Here is a 16,670-nt window from a genome sequence, read left to right as displayed (position 1 = left end):
GGGAGAACACTCATCATATGCTGATGGCATGAATTGGTATCATTGGAAGGGGCATAACTATTCTCTTAAGCACACAGAAATGAAAATACGACCTGTGTTGCAATTTTGAAATATATAGTTATGCCTTAAATGCTGTTAATCATTGAATAAAAATACATAACAGTAAACTTACAGTTTAGTTAATTTATTTGGCACCGATTCTTAGCTTTCCATCAAGAAATTCATCATTGGCATGACCAGATATAGATGGAAGGGCCTTTACCTTGTACCACTACCGAGGATGTTACATGAATCTTATATGTCACGAGGCTTTGGAATATATACGTAAAGTAATATATTTTGGTCATTTTGAGAAAAAAAGATTCAGCTATTAACAATAGTTGCTTGAATGAGGAAAAAAAATGGCAAAGCCATTTCACTTCATGCATAGATACATACATGATTTTAATTGGTACGGCAACTTTGAGTTATTTGAGTTTTTACTTGGTAGGGGTATAAGTTGTCCTTTTCCCAATTGACACAACTTTGAGACACGCTCATTGACTCGTTTCTGGATACTTTCCTCAGAAATAAACATACACCTTCCGCCATGACTTTCAACTATTACATCATCACGGTGACGCACATCACAGCTCTAATTTCTCGCACCCAACAAAAAATGATTTAAAAAAAAATAAATGTGGTAAAAGTCTCAGATCTGAATAACTGGTGACGTTCAGTCATATGTACTCCCTTTGTTAAACTTTCACAGCTAGAAGGAAAACGTGCCACTCTATATACAATCTAATCATGTGATCACACTTCATTAGCATATCTCACCTTGGCGCCACTGCTTAGCTACTGTTGAACTTATTATTTCTTGCCAGAAAATATTTAAAAAGAAGTGATCATTACCAGTTACTCGACAACGTCCTATTATTACGGTACAAACATGCACACTGTCGCGAGCGCTTCGATCTCTCATTGGCAATGTACAGCATTGCGGGAATAGGATCGATTGCATAACAGAAACTCGAATAAGTATCAACTGTATGATTTTGTTACATAATGCTTGATTGGACGAAAGTCTGAAATGAAATAATGAAATGATATTATTTTAATAATAATCTCTATTCGGTCAAATACATTCGGAAATTTGTTGAATGGTCGCCACAAGATCTAGAGCACCGCCCATGTGTCTTAGTGTCATAGAGTTGAAGAAGCAGGGAGGAAACCTGGGTACACGGGGAAAACATGCGATGTTCGGGAAAGTCAAAATAAGCATCACCCTTCTTACATACAGACCTGGTTAAATTTGAACCAAACCCAGCCGACGCTTGGCGGGTTCGAAGCCAAGCTGCAGACTGAGGTAAGAGGCGTACGAGCTAACCGCTCGGCCACCGACAACCCCAAAATTGTCATATATGCGTAAAGATGTAATTTACATTTCGATTCCATGAAGATGTGATCTTGAATCCTATCAATATTCATACCACCGGAAGTTGAATACAACGATGTTCTTATCAGAGGTATCTCTATATAACGGCTGCAAGGTTTTACCCCGGGTTTTTTATTTCTTGTTCGTGGAAAGAACGCAGTTTTGAAGATGTCTGTAATGTGATTTGGTACCTGATAGCAACGAGAATTGTTTGTAGATTTTTTTCATAGGCAAATCCCTAGAATTTCCCCGCCTTTAGTATTGATCTCTGAATGAATAGCCGTTGACTGGTGTTAAGTAATTTTTTGAAACGGAGTTCCATTCTGCGCGGCAAATACTATGTATGTATGTATGTATGTATGTATGTATGTATGTAAGTATGTATGTATGTATGTATGTATGTATGTATGTATGTATGTATGTATGTATGTATGGGATGAATTGGTAAAACTAGTGGCGTTGGGATTGTTACCGGAAGCACAGGATTTATGCGCGCGCGCGCGCGCACACACACACACACACACACACACACACACAGAGGCGCACACAGACAGTATTATTATCATTTATCTTGCTGTGTTTTATTCGAACTTTCTGAAACTTAACGTGGAATGTTTCTCGTGAATTATTTCGGAAACGAAAGTCGGGCTGACAAGTCGTGTATGTGAAAGTATTCTGTCTCGCTTTTTAATGTAAGTATGAGAGCTACGTAGCACACCATCTACTGGATACACGTACACAAACCGAGACGATGATTAAATCTGTTATATGCTGATAGTAAATACATTTGTCATACAGCATCCTTACTTTTGAATGATAAACATACTGAGTATAGTAATGTATTGCATAAGGAAATAGGAAGTTAGATAACCAACACTTAAAACGTCTAGATTAATAGAAACAGACCCCTTGATTAACTTATATTTTTCAAAAGTGATATATAACCATCAGGTTTATTACTTTACTAGATTTTGTACAGGAAAGCCGATGAATCATTTTCACCTGGTTCCAGATTCAAGTTTAAAACGCTGCATATCACTACTGACTAAAACATTTACACAGTGTTTGTAAAACTACATCAGCATTAAAATGTAGGTTGACAACCACAGGTATACTTTTGAAGGACATTAACACGTAGCAATTATGATTCATAGTGGCTTGGAATTCAAATAATCGAAAAGGTTAAAGGTATAATGTTTCTTGTTCTAGGAAATAGTTCACTTCTGCCTATACACAGCGAACCTCGCACTAGGATGAGCACATCCTTGAGATTGGATGTGGCCACAACAGCCTAGTGCTAGGACGTAGAGCACAGCTATGTATCAGATGTGTGCCTCACAGCCCCGTTACAGGGTGTATTTTTCCACAGCCTGTGACACGAATGTGAAAAATATTCCTGTTACATGGATGTGGATACCATTTTTGTGCCAAGGCCGTTCTGCACATCACTGTATCATAGCTGTGCTTAGCACGTCTCGTACACAGTTGTGCACGTCCATGTACCAGCTATGTTGAAATCATACCATGTGGCAGCTCTTTCGATCAGTTCAATAGGCACTGCTCAACGCAACTGACACATGGCTTTGGAAAATACTCCTGTAACAGCTGCCCACATAGCTGACTCATGGCTGTGGGAAATACCTTCGCTACAGCATTACTCGTGTAGCTGGTACATGGCTGTAGCAAACAATCTCTTGTACATGGCGGTTTTAAAAACCTAATTTGCTGCATTGCCATATTTCACATCCATGGTACATTGATGTTGGTATATCAGTTACACATTTATCAAATCTAATAAGTATGTTACACCTATTTTGCTGGCCAGAGAGCTGTTGCAAGGATATTTGTCACATAGTTGATATCGCCACTGTGGCTTTAAAGAGCTGGGACAGTTATATGCACAAACCTGTCCTAGTTATCTGTGTAAAAGAGGTATAACAGACTGTAACTGCGTATTTTAAAGTCAGTTTGTTCGCATATCATGTCTGTCTTATAATCTTGATAACTGATGTTGAAGATAATCGTAGTCCAAATAATAAGATTTTACATTTCTTTGTAATTGATTTACAATTTAGTATCCATAGAAGTACACGAATCATTTACTTTGCATTCATTCTCCTCCTTTAGCTCAATGGCATTATTCAATCTTTGCGTCTCGTTTGACAAGAAATATTCAGGATTATTCATTTCTGGCGTATTGTCTGTCTCATGTGGGACATTCACAAGTTTATCCCTCTTTCTTTTTGAGTTTCCTGTCGTCCCAGATCTGCGGAAAAAATGCAGTAATATTTAGTGAGACAAGAGAAGGTGGCCCGGTTCTGTATATAGACGGATCTGCTCGTCGTGGATTCATCATTCGAAAACAAATGTGTAAGAGCTAACTTTAAAGCATGAGTTCAAATTAAATTTTCCAAATAATCTAAATGTCAATCATTTCAAAATTTTCGAACTGAAAAGTCAATTTAAAGAGAATCTTTACCTGAGCTTAAAAGCTATATATATAGCTCCCAGGGCACCAATCGCTCCTACAAGGATAGCTATTAGGATAAATCCAACCAGCATACCTAGAAGGGGGTAGAATATATATATATATATATATATATATATATATATATATACATATATATGTGTGTGTGTGTGGATGGGGATGGATGGATGGATGGATGTATGTATGTATGTATGTATGTATGTATGTATCTTTGTCAGAAAGATGAAGAGGAGAGCTTATTTTGTTAGAAATGTATGGTTGGTGATATTACGTACGATAGAACATAAGTGTAGACATATATATTTGTGTGGAATTGTAAGTGACAATGTTGACAATGTCCTTTAATGAGATCCCGATTGCACGTGCAGATATACGTATGTTTCGACATTTTTATTGAAGACTTATGATCTAATTGCAATTGAAATAACCGACGTAATAACAAGATATGACAATTCTGGGTGCATGGATACACACCAGTCTGAAAAAAAACATGTTTGTTTTTGAAAACTGTTGCCAAGTGTACTAACCTCTGCTATTATATTACATACAGCTAATGATGTTATTTACCTATCTTATATTAAGTGAAATGTCATTATCACATAAACACGTGCAAATCTTTACCCTTTATCAAAAACCCATATCATCCCTGTTCTGCCGAACTTTTCTTTCTCACATACTCGAGTGTTCCTGCCAATTTCCCGTCGAGGTCCGAGTTCCTAGCTCACACTTCCCGAGCGAATATAATTAAAATGACCGAACACAAGTCGCCTTCAGACAACGTTTACTTACGTTTTAAAACTAAATTTACTATAACATGTACATCGCAAAGTTATAACCGATAATTTTGGTTGAGAACCACATCACAATGTGACCTAAGTCTAGAATTCTAAACTAGTACAGTATTACGTTTTAAAAACATCATTACTAAATACCAGTCTAGTCAAGACGATTACAAAAGGTATAAAATTGTGGTGCTCCCCTGTGGTGAACGAAGTGCAAAGGGCGCATGTCCATGTAATCCATCACAAACTGACAGGTCTTTGACCTTTCTAATGTTATATTATAAGTCATTAATTAAGAGCAATAGTGACATATTTGAAGTTTAAGTATACATGTACATAAGCCAATCTCCATCGACTTGGTGTTTGTGAAAAACTTATCTATATGGTCAGATGAATGTAATTAGCTATTAAACAACAACAACAACAACAACAACAACAACAATAACAACACCACCACCACCACCACCACCACCACCACCACCACCACCACCACCACCAACAACAACAACAACAACAACAACAACAACAACAACAGAATATTCGTACCTAGCGTTATTCCCGTGTCATTTACACCATATGTTGCCGCAGATATTACACCTTGACCTGAAATATAAATGAATACAGAAATCTATCAGTCTGATGGATATTGGCATGTGTTAAAATAAATAACCATATAATGTGCAAGTATGCTGGTGATGTTTTAGGCGCGTAGGATAATGTCACTTGACTGTTAAAATAGCCATGTAGATAAATATTATTTATTTGGAATTTTTAATAGTTTTATCATTACACATTGTATTGAAATTTTGCGATTTATTGACTTACATATTAAAGTAGGACTTGGCATATGTTGTTTCACAATGACTTTTCAAGTAGGAAGTCATGATAAAATTGTTTTATAAATAAAAGGTCCAAACTAAATATCCAATCTTCATCCATATAGCTACTTTAAAAATCTAAAACAATGAGTTACAAACATCAGAACGTGATTGCACAGTCTTTAATTATCACAGTCGAATGATTGCTGTTGAATCTGAATATGCTACAGACTGCTCTGTTCAAGTACTAACGCGACGACAAAAACACAATCATATTAAAGATATAACTCACCCTTTGTCACACAATTCAAACCAGACCAACTACCTGAACAGATGCAGATATATTCACCGATTGCATTAACACACTTTGCGCCATTATAACAAGGATTGGACAAACATTCGTCGACATCCAAGCCACAGTCTTTTCCTTTCCACCCGGACTCACAAAAACATGAATAGGACTTGTCATTCTTAGCACATGTGCCACCATTTAAACAAGGGGATGATTGGCAGGCATCTGTTTCTGTAACAATACATATTAGAATGATTTTTAGATGATGCATGGTATATCTGCTTAAGATCGCGAGTCAGCAGATAGCTTAAATGTAAGGCCAAAAAAAATATCTGGTTTTGGTCAGGGTAAACTTTCTAAAGTGGTGCGACGACGCGAATTTTTTTTCTTTTTTTTTTGCAAATTAGTAAATACACATTTTTCTGACACTTTACATACCCTGTTCTATCATATCTATCTCTTGAAAAACTTCCTTTTTCTTCGAAGCAGTTTAGGCTTTGTATTTAAGCAGTCTTGGCATGTAGGGTAGATTTCAGCTGCTTGTTCTCCTGATATCAGGAATAAATAAGGAACGGGAAAGCAATAATTATCGCACGCGCGTGCTGACCAGAACCAGATATATTTTTGTTTGGCCTAAAATAAATTCGGTTTAGTAATAAACACAAACTTGTTGAGCAGTCGACACCAGCATATCCATCGCAGCAAACACATGTAAAACCATTATGTGAATCGTAGCATGTTCCTCCGTTACGACATGGGTCAGAGTCACATTCATTAACTTCTTTATCGCAGGATTTACCAGTCCAACCAGGTGGACAGGAGCAACGGAAGGTGTCGAGGAGATCTTCACAGGTTCCATCGTGCAGGCATGGCGAGCTGCTGCAGTGATCTATGTCTAAGGGACACAATAACACAATCATAAATACTCTTGTTTATTAGAGCTGACATCAAGATTTGAAATGGTGATACAGGTGTTAACTATATATATAGAAAGAAAATCGAGAACAGAATAGTAGCACATCACAGTAATGTTACATTGAAGTTATTCACGAAATTTAGGTTCAACATGTCATAACATACGAGGTATTTATTTTTTTAAATTACGAGATACACGGCAAATACATAGGTATTATCGTTACCTTCTTCACACTTAGAACCAGACCAACCAGTTGGGCAAACACATTTGTATTCTGAGATTCCATTTATACACGTTCCTCCATTCACACAGGGATTTGAAGCACATTCGTTGACGTCAGTAGCACAAGTTGGTCCTGTCCATCCAGAAACACAAGTGCAACTATAACTGTCAACCTTGTTGCTACACGTTCCTGCATTCTGACAGGGTGCACTGCCACATTCATCGATGTCTAGTGAAAGAGTAGAGAACAGCTATATGAGTACAATGGTAGGCATAAACATAGAATTTTGAGTGATCAATATTTGTAGTGATAATGACTATTCCATTGTATATAATAAGTTTACAAGATAGAGCTCAGCCGTTCGATGATTAAATACTGTATATTTGTAATAAACGTAAAAACGATTAGCTGAATAACGAGGCTTTTCGAAAATCACATGACACATAATGAATATCCATGTTATATCTCATGTGACAAAATGATGGAATTAATGAGTACTCGACAATCAAGTCAATGACTGACTTAAGTCACCGTTATCATGATCATGATCATGCCAATTGTAACCCCTCCCGGATACATTTGCCATGGATATTTACTTCCAACATCACATTTCAACAGTCTCCTTCATATACAAAGCATCATATTTTGCTAATTTAAGTACATTTAGCAAACGTTTTGTTCTTGGCCCCAATCGCCATGTTGGACTGTCACTACAATAATAGATTCAGGCTATTCAAGCCGTAGTAACCCGGGTTAGTGAATCAAATTATGCCCGGTTTTGGTCTGAAGTGTTTTAACGTGTCACTACAGGTGTAAAACAACAACAACTGTTTGTACAGTCTTACCTTCTTCACACCTAGTACCTGACCATCCTGATGGACAAATACAAGTGTATTCAGAGATTCCATTTATACATGTTCCACCATGTTGACAGGGATCAGAGACACACTCATTGATATCAATACCACAGGTTGGTCCAGTCCATCCATGCGTACAAGTGCAATTGTACGTGCCAACAAGGGTCGTGCAAGTCCCGTCATTCAAACAAGGTGAACTGTCACATCCATTGACATCTAATTGAAAAAAAATCATCTACAATAAATCTGCCTATCTGTTTAAATGGGCCTATTAAACTGTGAACATATGCAGTTTATGTTATATGTTTAATTGCACCTGGATATAGAATTGCTATTTTCTTTATTAAGATCATTCATTGTAACATTTTGATATCCTTACCTCAAAGAATATACATAAAATAGTTTGTAAGAAAGGGAGTTTTTACCAATGGTACATGTTCTTCCAGTCCATCCAGTTGGGCACACGCAATTGTATGTTGAAACTCCGTTTAAACAGGTCCCGCCATTTATACAGGGAGTTGAAGCACATTCGTCAACATCAGTAGCACAGGTCGACCCAGTCCAGCCAGACAAACAACTGCAGCTATAATTCCCAACACGGTCACTACAGGTTCCGCCATTTTGGCAGGGTGAGCTGTCACATTCATTGATGTCTAGTAATGAAAATAGTGAGGATACTATTGCTGTTACCGACTTTATGTATCAAATGCAATTTCATTCACGAACGTTTGCAGTATTAACGTGTCCCTGACAATACAATTAATGATATACAGCATTCAAAGATTTGTGGAACCCCACATCTCAATTGGAGAAGGAATATGGATTTGGGTATTTACAAGTTTTTATTTCACCGGAGGAAATATCAGGAAATACATGACTTTGTTTACACTTTTTCTTTACACAATTATAAACCAACTTATATTGCAAAACTTAATCGACCACCCAGCAAGTTATATTCTGTGCCCCATTATTATAGAATATTGGATAAAGTTTATTCCACACTTGTTGTTCAACAAAATCTCTACAGTCACAGATTACCAGGGATGTACGAAAAAATAATGCACTCACCAGATGAACAGTCACCGCCTTTAAATCCTTTACTGCAAACACATGTAAAACTATTATCTAAATCGTAGCATGTTCCTCCATTCAGACAGGGATCAGATAAACACTCATCGACTCCTTGTTCACAGGTTGGTCCTGTCCATCCTGATTGACAGGTACAGCGAAATGAGTCAAATGAAGTATCGCAGGTTCCATTATTATAACATGGAGAACTTGCACAGGTATCTATAGCTGTAACGAACATGAGGAAACTTTAAAATACTGACTGGCAATTAATAGAATATGTCTCAAATACGCACGTTGATAGAATGTGTCCGTAGCAAAGGAACAACATCGATGCAAAAATTAATCTCACCTTCTTCACATACAGAACCAGACCAACCAGAGGGGCAAATACATGTGTATTCGGAGGTACGATTTATACATGTTCCACCATTTTGACAGGGATTCACAACACACACTTTGACGTCAACACCACAAGTTGGCCCAGTCCATCCTGGTCCACAAGTACAACTATAACGTCCATCTTGATTAGTACATATACCTCCATTCAGACAGGGTGAACTGTTACATTCATTGATATCTGAAATATTAAATACAGAGGTGGTATCATATCATTACTTACTTTAAATTAATATTCCATGCATTTCGAGTTGTCACGAAATTATTATTTGCTGTGATAAACGGCAGGTGACTGGATGTGCTTGCTTACTTAGCGGTTAAGTGATCTGTGGTATCAAATGTATATGGCTATGAGACGAAAAACACCCAATTATCTATTTGTTATTTTGCACATTGCCATTCACTTTCGAAATGTACACTGTCAAATAAAATGCAAATACACACTTTTCCGTCGACTTATAAAGAGAAATCATCGGCATGATAAATTTACTCACATGAGCAAAGCTCCAAATAGATTACAGAGGGCGTGTTTCACAGAATGAATGGCCAGTTGGCTTTTTTTTATACATTGCTGCCAACATACGTAAGTTTGTTTTACAAATTGTATATTTCCTTCAGCATGGATCTAACAACCACCAAACATTCTACCAGATATACATAGACGTAAACGTATAACAGTCTGAGATCGAATTCAAACGCTTCTGAGAAGTTCCATCTGTGCCAGTATTACAGTTTTGTTGACTCATAAATGCCAATGTCTTTAACGTGGACACCTCGGAAAGAAATAACTATAGAAAAAAAAAGTTGGTGCTGAACGCAAGAATAGTTCCCCCTCTTCTTTATGTCTCTATTCATAAAAACACTAATGTTGTAACGTTATAATGAATCATGACCCTTTAACGTACACATATGTTATGCTTGATATGAACATCGCAAATAAACAATGAGGGTCTCTGGTCAGTGTCTGTTTTACACAGAATAGCGCCATCGATGTCAATCTTACCTACTTCACACCTTGAACCAGTCCGACCAGTCGAACAAACACATGTATACTCAAAGATTCCATTTATACAAGTTCCACCATGTTGACAAGGGTTTGAATAGCATTCATCAACATCATTACCACAAGTTGGTCCAGTCCATCCTGGTCTACAAGTACAGCTATAAGTTCCAACCAGATCGGTGCATGTTCCTCCATTCAGACAGGGTAAACTGTCACATTCATTGTTTTCTAGATGAATAAATAGAGAACGACACAATACTACAGGTAGCTCTGTATGCATGACTAGTGTGAATGTTTGTGCTAAAGATTAAACGTGCGATTATGATATAAAACCAATCAATACCGCTATTCTATCAAACAATTTGAAAGGACCAACAATTTTCATCATCTTGGTAGATCAAATGGTTATAACACACAAGCAGTTCAAAGTTATAACCTTTGTACATAATTTGAAAGAAAGCAATCTACAACCAGCAAACAATTGCAATATATGACAGATTGATCTATGCTGTAATTATATATATATATATACATATAAAAAATAATGCACTCACCAGATGAACAGTCACCGCCTTTAAATCCTTTACTGCAAACACATGTAAAACTATTATCTAAATCGTAGCATGTTCCTCCATTCAGACAGGGATCAGATAAACACTCATCGACTCCTTGTTCACAGGTTGGTCCTGTCCATCCTGATTGACAGGTACAGCGAAATGAGTCAAATGAAGTATCGCAGGTTCCATTATTATAACATGGAGAACTTGCACAGGTATCTATAGCTGTAACGAACATGAGGAAACTTTAAAATACTGACTGGCAATTAATAGAATATGTCTCAAATACGCACGTTGATAGAATGTGTCCGTAGCAAAGGAACAACATCGATGCAAAAATTAATCTCACCTTCTTCACATACAGAACCAGACCAACCAGAGGGGCAAATACATGTGTATTCGGAGGTACGATTTATACATGTTCCACCATTTTGACAGGGATTCACAACACACACTTTGACGTCAACACCACAAGTTGGCCCAGTCCATCCTGGTCCACAAGTACAACTATAACGTCCATCTTGATTAGTACATATACCTCCATTCAGACAGGGTGAACTGTTACATTCATTGATATCTGAAATATTAAATACAGAGGTGGTATCATATCATTACTTACTTTAAATTAATATTCCATGCATTTCGAGTTGTCACGAAATTATTATTTGCTGTGATAAACGGCAGGTGACTGGATGTGCTTGCTTACTTAGCGGTTAAGTGATCTGTGGTATCAAATGTATATGGCTATGAGACGAAAAACACCCAATTATCTATTTGTTATTTTGCACATTGCCATTCACTTTCGAAATGTACACTGTCAAATAAAATGCAAATACACACTTTTCCGTCGACTTATAAAGAGAAATCATCGGCATGATAAATTTACTCACATGAGCAAAGCTCCAAATAGATTACAGAGGGCGTGTTTCACAGAATGAATGGCCAGTTGGCTTTTTTTTTTATACATTGCTGCCAACATACGTAAGTTTGTTTTACAAATTGTATATTTCCTTCAGCATGGATCTAACAACCACCAAACATTCTACCAGATATACATAGACGTAAACGTATAACAGTCTGAGATCGAATTCAAACGCTTCTGAGAAGTTCCATCTGTGCCAGTATTACAGTTTTGTTGACTCATAAATGCCAATGTCTTTAACGTGGACACCTCGGAAAGAAATAACTATAGAAAAAAAAAGTTGGTGCTGAACGCAAGAATAGTTCCCCCTCTTCTTTATGTCTCTATTCATAAAAACACTAATGTTGTAACGTTATAATGAATCATGACCCTTTAACGTACACATATGTTATGCTTGATATGAACATCGCAAATAAACAATGAGGGTCTCTGGTCAGTGTCTGTTTTACACAGAATAGCGCCATCGATGTCAATCTTACCTACTTCACACCTTGAACCAGTCCGACCAGTCGAACAAACACATGTATACTCAAAGATTCCATTTATACAAGTTCCACCATGTTGACAAGGGTTTGAATAGCATTCATCAACATCATTACCACAAGTTGGTCCAGTCCATCCTGGTCTACAAGTACAGCTATAAGTTCCAACCAGATCGGTGCATGTTCCTCCATTCAGACAGGGTAAACTGTCACATTCATTGTTTTCTAGATGAATAAATAGAGAACGACACAATACTACAGGTAGCTCTGTATGCATGACTAGTGTGAATGTTTGTGCTAAAGATTAAACGTGCGATTATGATATAAAACCAATCAATACCGCTATTCTATCAAACAATTTGAAAGGACCAACAATTTTCATCATCTTGGTAGATCAAATGGTTATAACACACAAGCAGTTCAAAGTTATAACCTTTGTACATAATTTGAAAGAAAGCAATCTACAACCAGCAAACAATTGCAATATATGACAGATTGATCTATGCTGTAATTATATATATATATATACATATAAAAAATAATGCACTCACCAGATGAACAGTCACCGCCTTTAAATCCTTTACTGCAAACACATGTAAAACTATTATCTAAATCGTAGCATGTTCCTCCATTCAGACAGGGATCAGATAAACACTCATCGACTCCTTGTTCACAGGTTGGTCCTGTCCATCCTGATTGACAGGTACAGCGAAATGAGTCAAATGAAGTATCGCAGGTTCCATTATTATAACATGGAGAACTTGCACAGGTATCTATAGCTGTAACGAACATGAGGAAACTTTAAAATACTGACTGGCAATTAATAGAATATGTCTCAAATACGCACGTTGATAGAATGTGTCCGTAGCAAAGGAACAACATCGATGCAAAAATTAATCTCACCTTCTTCACATACAGAACCAGACCAACCAGAGGGGCAAATACATGTGTATTCGGAGGTACGATTTATACATGTTCCACCATTTTGACAGGGATTCACAACACACACTTTGACGTCAACACCACAAGTTGGCCCAGTCCATCCTGGTCCACAAGTACAACTATAACGTCCATCTTGATTAGTACATATACCTCCATTCAGACAGGGTGAACTGTTACATTCATTGATATCTGAAATATTAAATACAGAGGTGGTATCATATCATTACTTACTTTAAATTAATATTCCATGCATTTCGAGTTGTCACGAAATTATTATTTGCTGTGATAAACGGCAGGTGACTGGATGTGCTTGCTTACTTAGCGGTTAAGTGATCTGTGGTATCAAATGTATATGGCTATGAGACGAAAAACACCCAATTATCTATTTGTTATTTTGCACATTGCCATTCACTTTCGAAATGTACACTGTCAAATAAAATGCAAATACACACTTTTCCGTCGACTTATAAAGAGAAATCATCGGCATGATAAATTTACTCACATGAGCAAAGCTCCAAATAGATTACAGAGGGCGTGTTTCACAGAATGAATGGCCAGTTGGCTTTTTTTTTATACATTGCTGCCAACATACGTAAGTTTGTTTTACAAATTGTATATTTCCTTCAGCATGGATCTAACAACCACCAAACATTCTACCAGATATACATAGACGTAAACGTATAACAGTCTGAGATCGAATTCAAACGCTTCTGAGAAGTTCCATCTGTGCCAGTATTACAGTTTTGTTGACTCATAAATGCCAATGTCTTTAACGTGGACACCTCGGAAAGAAATAACTATAGAAAAAAAAAGTTGGTGCTGAACGCAAGAATAGTTCCCCCTCTTCTTTATGTCTCTATTCATAAAAACACTAATGTTGTAACGTTATAATGAATCATGACCCTTTAACGTACACATATGTTATGCTTGATATGAACATCGCAAATAAACAATGAGGGTCTCTGGTCAGTGTCTGTTTTACACAGAATAGCGCCATCGATGTCAATCTTACCTACTTCACACCTTGAACCAGTCCGACCAGTCGAACAAACACATGTATACTCAAAGATTCCATTTATACAAGTTCCACCATGTTGACAAGGGTTTGAATAGCATTCATCAACATCATTACCACAAGTTGGTCCAGTCCATCCTGGTCTACAAGTACAGCTATAAGTTCCAACCAGATCGGTGCATGTTCCTCCATTCAGACAGGGTAAACTGTCACATTCATTGTTTTCTAGATGAATAAATAGAGAACGACACAATACTACAGGTAGCTCTGTATGCATGACTAGTGTGAATGTTTGTGCTAAAGATTAAACGTGCGATTATGATATAAAACCAATCAATACCGCTATTCTATCAAACAATTTGAAAGGACCAACAATTTTCATCATCTTGGTAGATCAAATGGTTATAACACACAAGCAGTTCAAAGTTATAACCTTTGTACATAATTTGAAAGAAAGCAATCTACAACCAGCAAACAATTGCAATATATGACAGATTGATCTATGCTGTAATTATATATATATATATATATATATATATATATATATATATATATATATATATATATATATATATATATATAATACTCAGTATAAGTAATATGTCTATACTGGAGTAACATTGTAACGGCTCATGTATATTTTACTTGACACTGTTATGTATATATATATATATATATATATATATATATATATATATATATATATATATATATATATATATATATATATATATATATATATATATATATATATATACACACACCAGGAACTACTACCTCTTACCATCATCGATACACATATCGATCTTACCTACATCACATTTAGAACCAGACCAACCAAATGGGCAAATGCAGGTATATTGAGAAACTCCATGTATACATGTTGCATTATTTTGACAGGGATTTACACCACATTCGTTGACATCACTACCACAAGTTGGTCCAATCCATCCTAACCTACAACTGCAATTGTAAGTTCCATTCAGATTGTTGCATGTTGCTCCATTAAGACAGGGTGACTTGACACACTCATCGACGTCTAACGATATGGAAAGTAAAGGTAAGAAAAAAAGTGTTCAAAATGTTGTTTAAATTGGCTTTGAATATAATTATTCATTTATAAACGAATACATACCAAGTATATTGTGTGATTATAATTTACTACTAACATGTACTACATGCTGGCATTGTTTACGTTTGAGATATCTAAAATATAATATGGTACTTGAAGAATTCACAAGAAGTACTTTTTTACCAGTGTCACATGTTGTTCCTGTCCATCCATTTGGACACACGCAATGATACGTTGAAACTCCATTTAAACATATTCCACCATTTCTGCAGGGGTTCAAAGCACAATCATTAATGTCAGTACCACAAGTTGGCCCAGTCCAACCAGATGAACAAATACAAACGTAACTACCATCCAGGTTGGTGCATGTTCCACCGTTTAGGCATGGGGAAATATTGCAATCATTTGAAGTCGTTGAAGGAATCACTTGACGTTCTGTCAATTCTGAAAGGAATGAAGGTACAAGAATACAATCATCTCCATTCGCAATATGTAATGATATGTAATGTAATTTAATGTATCGTAATGTAATGTGATGCAATGTGATGTAATGTGATGTAATGTGTGTGTGTGTGTGCATATATACGTAGGCCCATTCCCCATGCACGTGATTTCATTTATAATAATAATAATAATCCTTATTTAGACTCGATAGCCTCATAGGTATAATGCCTCTTTTCATGAGGGTCGAGTTATTATTATCCCTAGCATAGACCTAAATCTATAACCAGGTACCCAATTATACAGCTGGGTTATCTGAGGCACAATCGTGGTTCAAACCTTGCCATAGGATTTTAGCCATTCAGAAACAAATGGCAGCGACGGGGCTCGAACCTGCAATTTACGAAAGAAAACAGAGGGTCCTTCAATACTTACAGGGGCTAGGGGAAAATCACGCTTTGCTTTGCAATAGTGGCAAGGGGAAGATTTTGCAGAAATGGAAAACTGCTTAAAGCGATATGGAATGATGCCAAAATCACGTGATAATGCAAAGTTAGATAAAACAATTAGTCAAACTAAAATGTGACCCTCCTCCAAACCCCCCTTTGTAAAATATACCCCCATTCTCACAGACCCCGTTGTAATAACTGATTTCTCTAAAGTAGAGTGATAAGAGAAACAAAATGAGTTGCTCATAAAGTCTTACCAATATTGCAATGTTTACCAGTCCAGGCTGCTGGGCATACACACATGTATGCTGACATGCCATTGGTACATTCTCCGTCATGTTCACAGGGGTTTGAGTGACATTCATCAATGTCAGTACCACAATTTGGTCCAGTCCACCCAGATGTACACGTACAGCTATAGCATCCATCACTGTCTTCACATGTTGCCCCATTAAGACATGGAGAACTTTGACATGGAGTTCCAGCTGTGCAAAGAAAGTACAAGCATTACGATAAGACAATCCACA

The 16,670-nt window shown here is 36.8% G+C and overlaps 1 protein-coding gene across 2 annotated transcripts in view; it reads right to left on the bottom strand.

The window, feature by feature from the left end:
* Positions 1-1,973: 1,973 nt before the first annotated feature.
* LOC144436141 (uncharacterized) overlaps positions 1,974-16,670 on the bottom strand; it is a 20,391-nt gene continuing 5,694 nt past the window's right edge. Inside the window, exons 6-25 of one of the 2 annotated variants that reach the window (XM_078124841.1) lie at positions 16,401-16,628; positions 15,437-15,697; positions 14,993-15,220; positions 14,179-14,406; positions 13,128-13,355; positions 12,776-13,003; positions 12,222-12,449; positions 11,170-11,397; positions 10,818-11,045; positions 10,264-10,491; positions 9,214-9,441; positions 8,862-9,089; positions 8,219-8,446; positions 7,782-8,009; positions 6,937-7,164; positions 6,465-6,692; positions 5,798-6,028; positions 5,234-5,290; positions 3,897-3,981; positions 1,974-3,683 (exon numbers count right to left, since the gene is read on the bottom strand). In XM_078124841.1, coding sequence (XP_077980967.1) covers positions 3,482-3,683; positions 3,897-3,981; positions 5,234-5,290; positions 5,798-6,028; positions 6,465-6,692; positions 6,937-7,164; positions 7,782-8,009; positions 8,219-8,446; positions 8,862-9,089; positions 9,214-9,441; positions 10,264-10,491; positions 10,818-11,045; positions 11,170-11,397; positions 12,222-12,449; positions 12,776-13,003; positions 13,128-13,355; positions 14,179-14,406; positions 14,993-15,220; positions 15,437-15,697; positions 16,401-16,628 — 4,256 coding nt within the window. In that variant the 3' untranslated portion in view covers positions 1,974-3,481. The remainder of the gene's footprint in view (positions 3,684-3,896; positions 3,982-5,233; positions 5,291-5,797; positions 6,029-6,464; positions 6,693-6,936; positions 7,165-7,781; positions 8,010-8,218; positions 8,447-8,861; positions 9,090-9,213; positions 9,442-10,263; positions 10,492-10,817; positions 11,046-11,169; positions 11,398-12,221; positions 12,450-12,775; positions 13,004-13,127; positions 13,356-14,178; positions 14,407-14,992; positions 15,221-15,436; positions 15,698-16,400; positions 16,629-16,670) is intronic. The other variant, XM_078124842.1, reaches the window with a different exon arrangement.

Source organism: Glandiceps talaboti, chromosome 6 (assembly GCF_964340395.1).
Source record: "Glandiceps talaboti chromosome 6, keGlaTala1.1, whole genome shotgun sequence".
Lineage (NCBI taxonomy): Eukaryota > Metazoa > Hemichordata > Enteropneusta > Spengelidae > Glandiceps > Glandiceps talaboti.
This window is presented reverse-complemented; position numbering and strand designations above follow the sequence as displayed.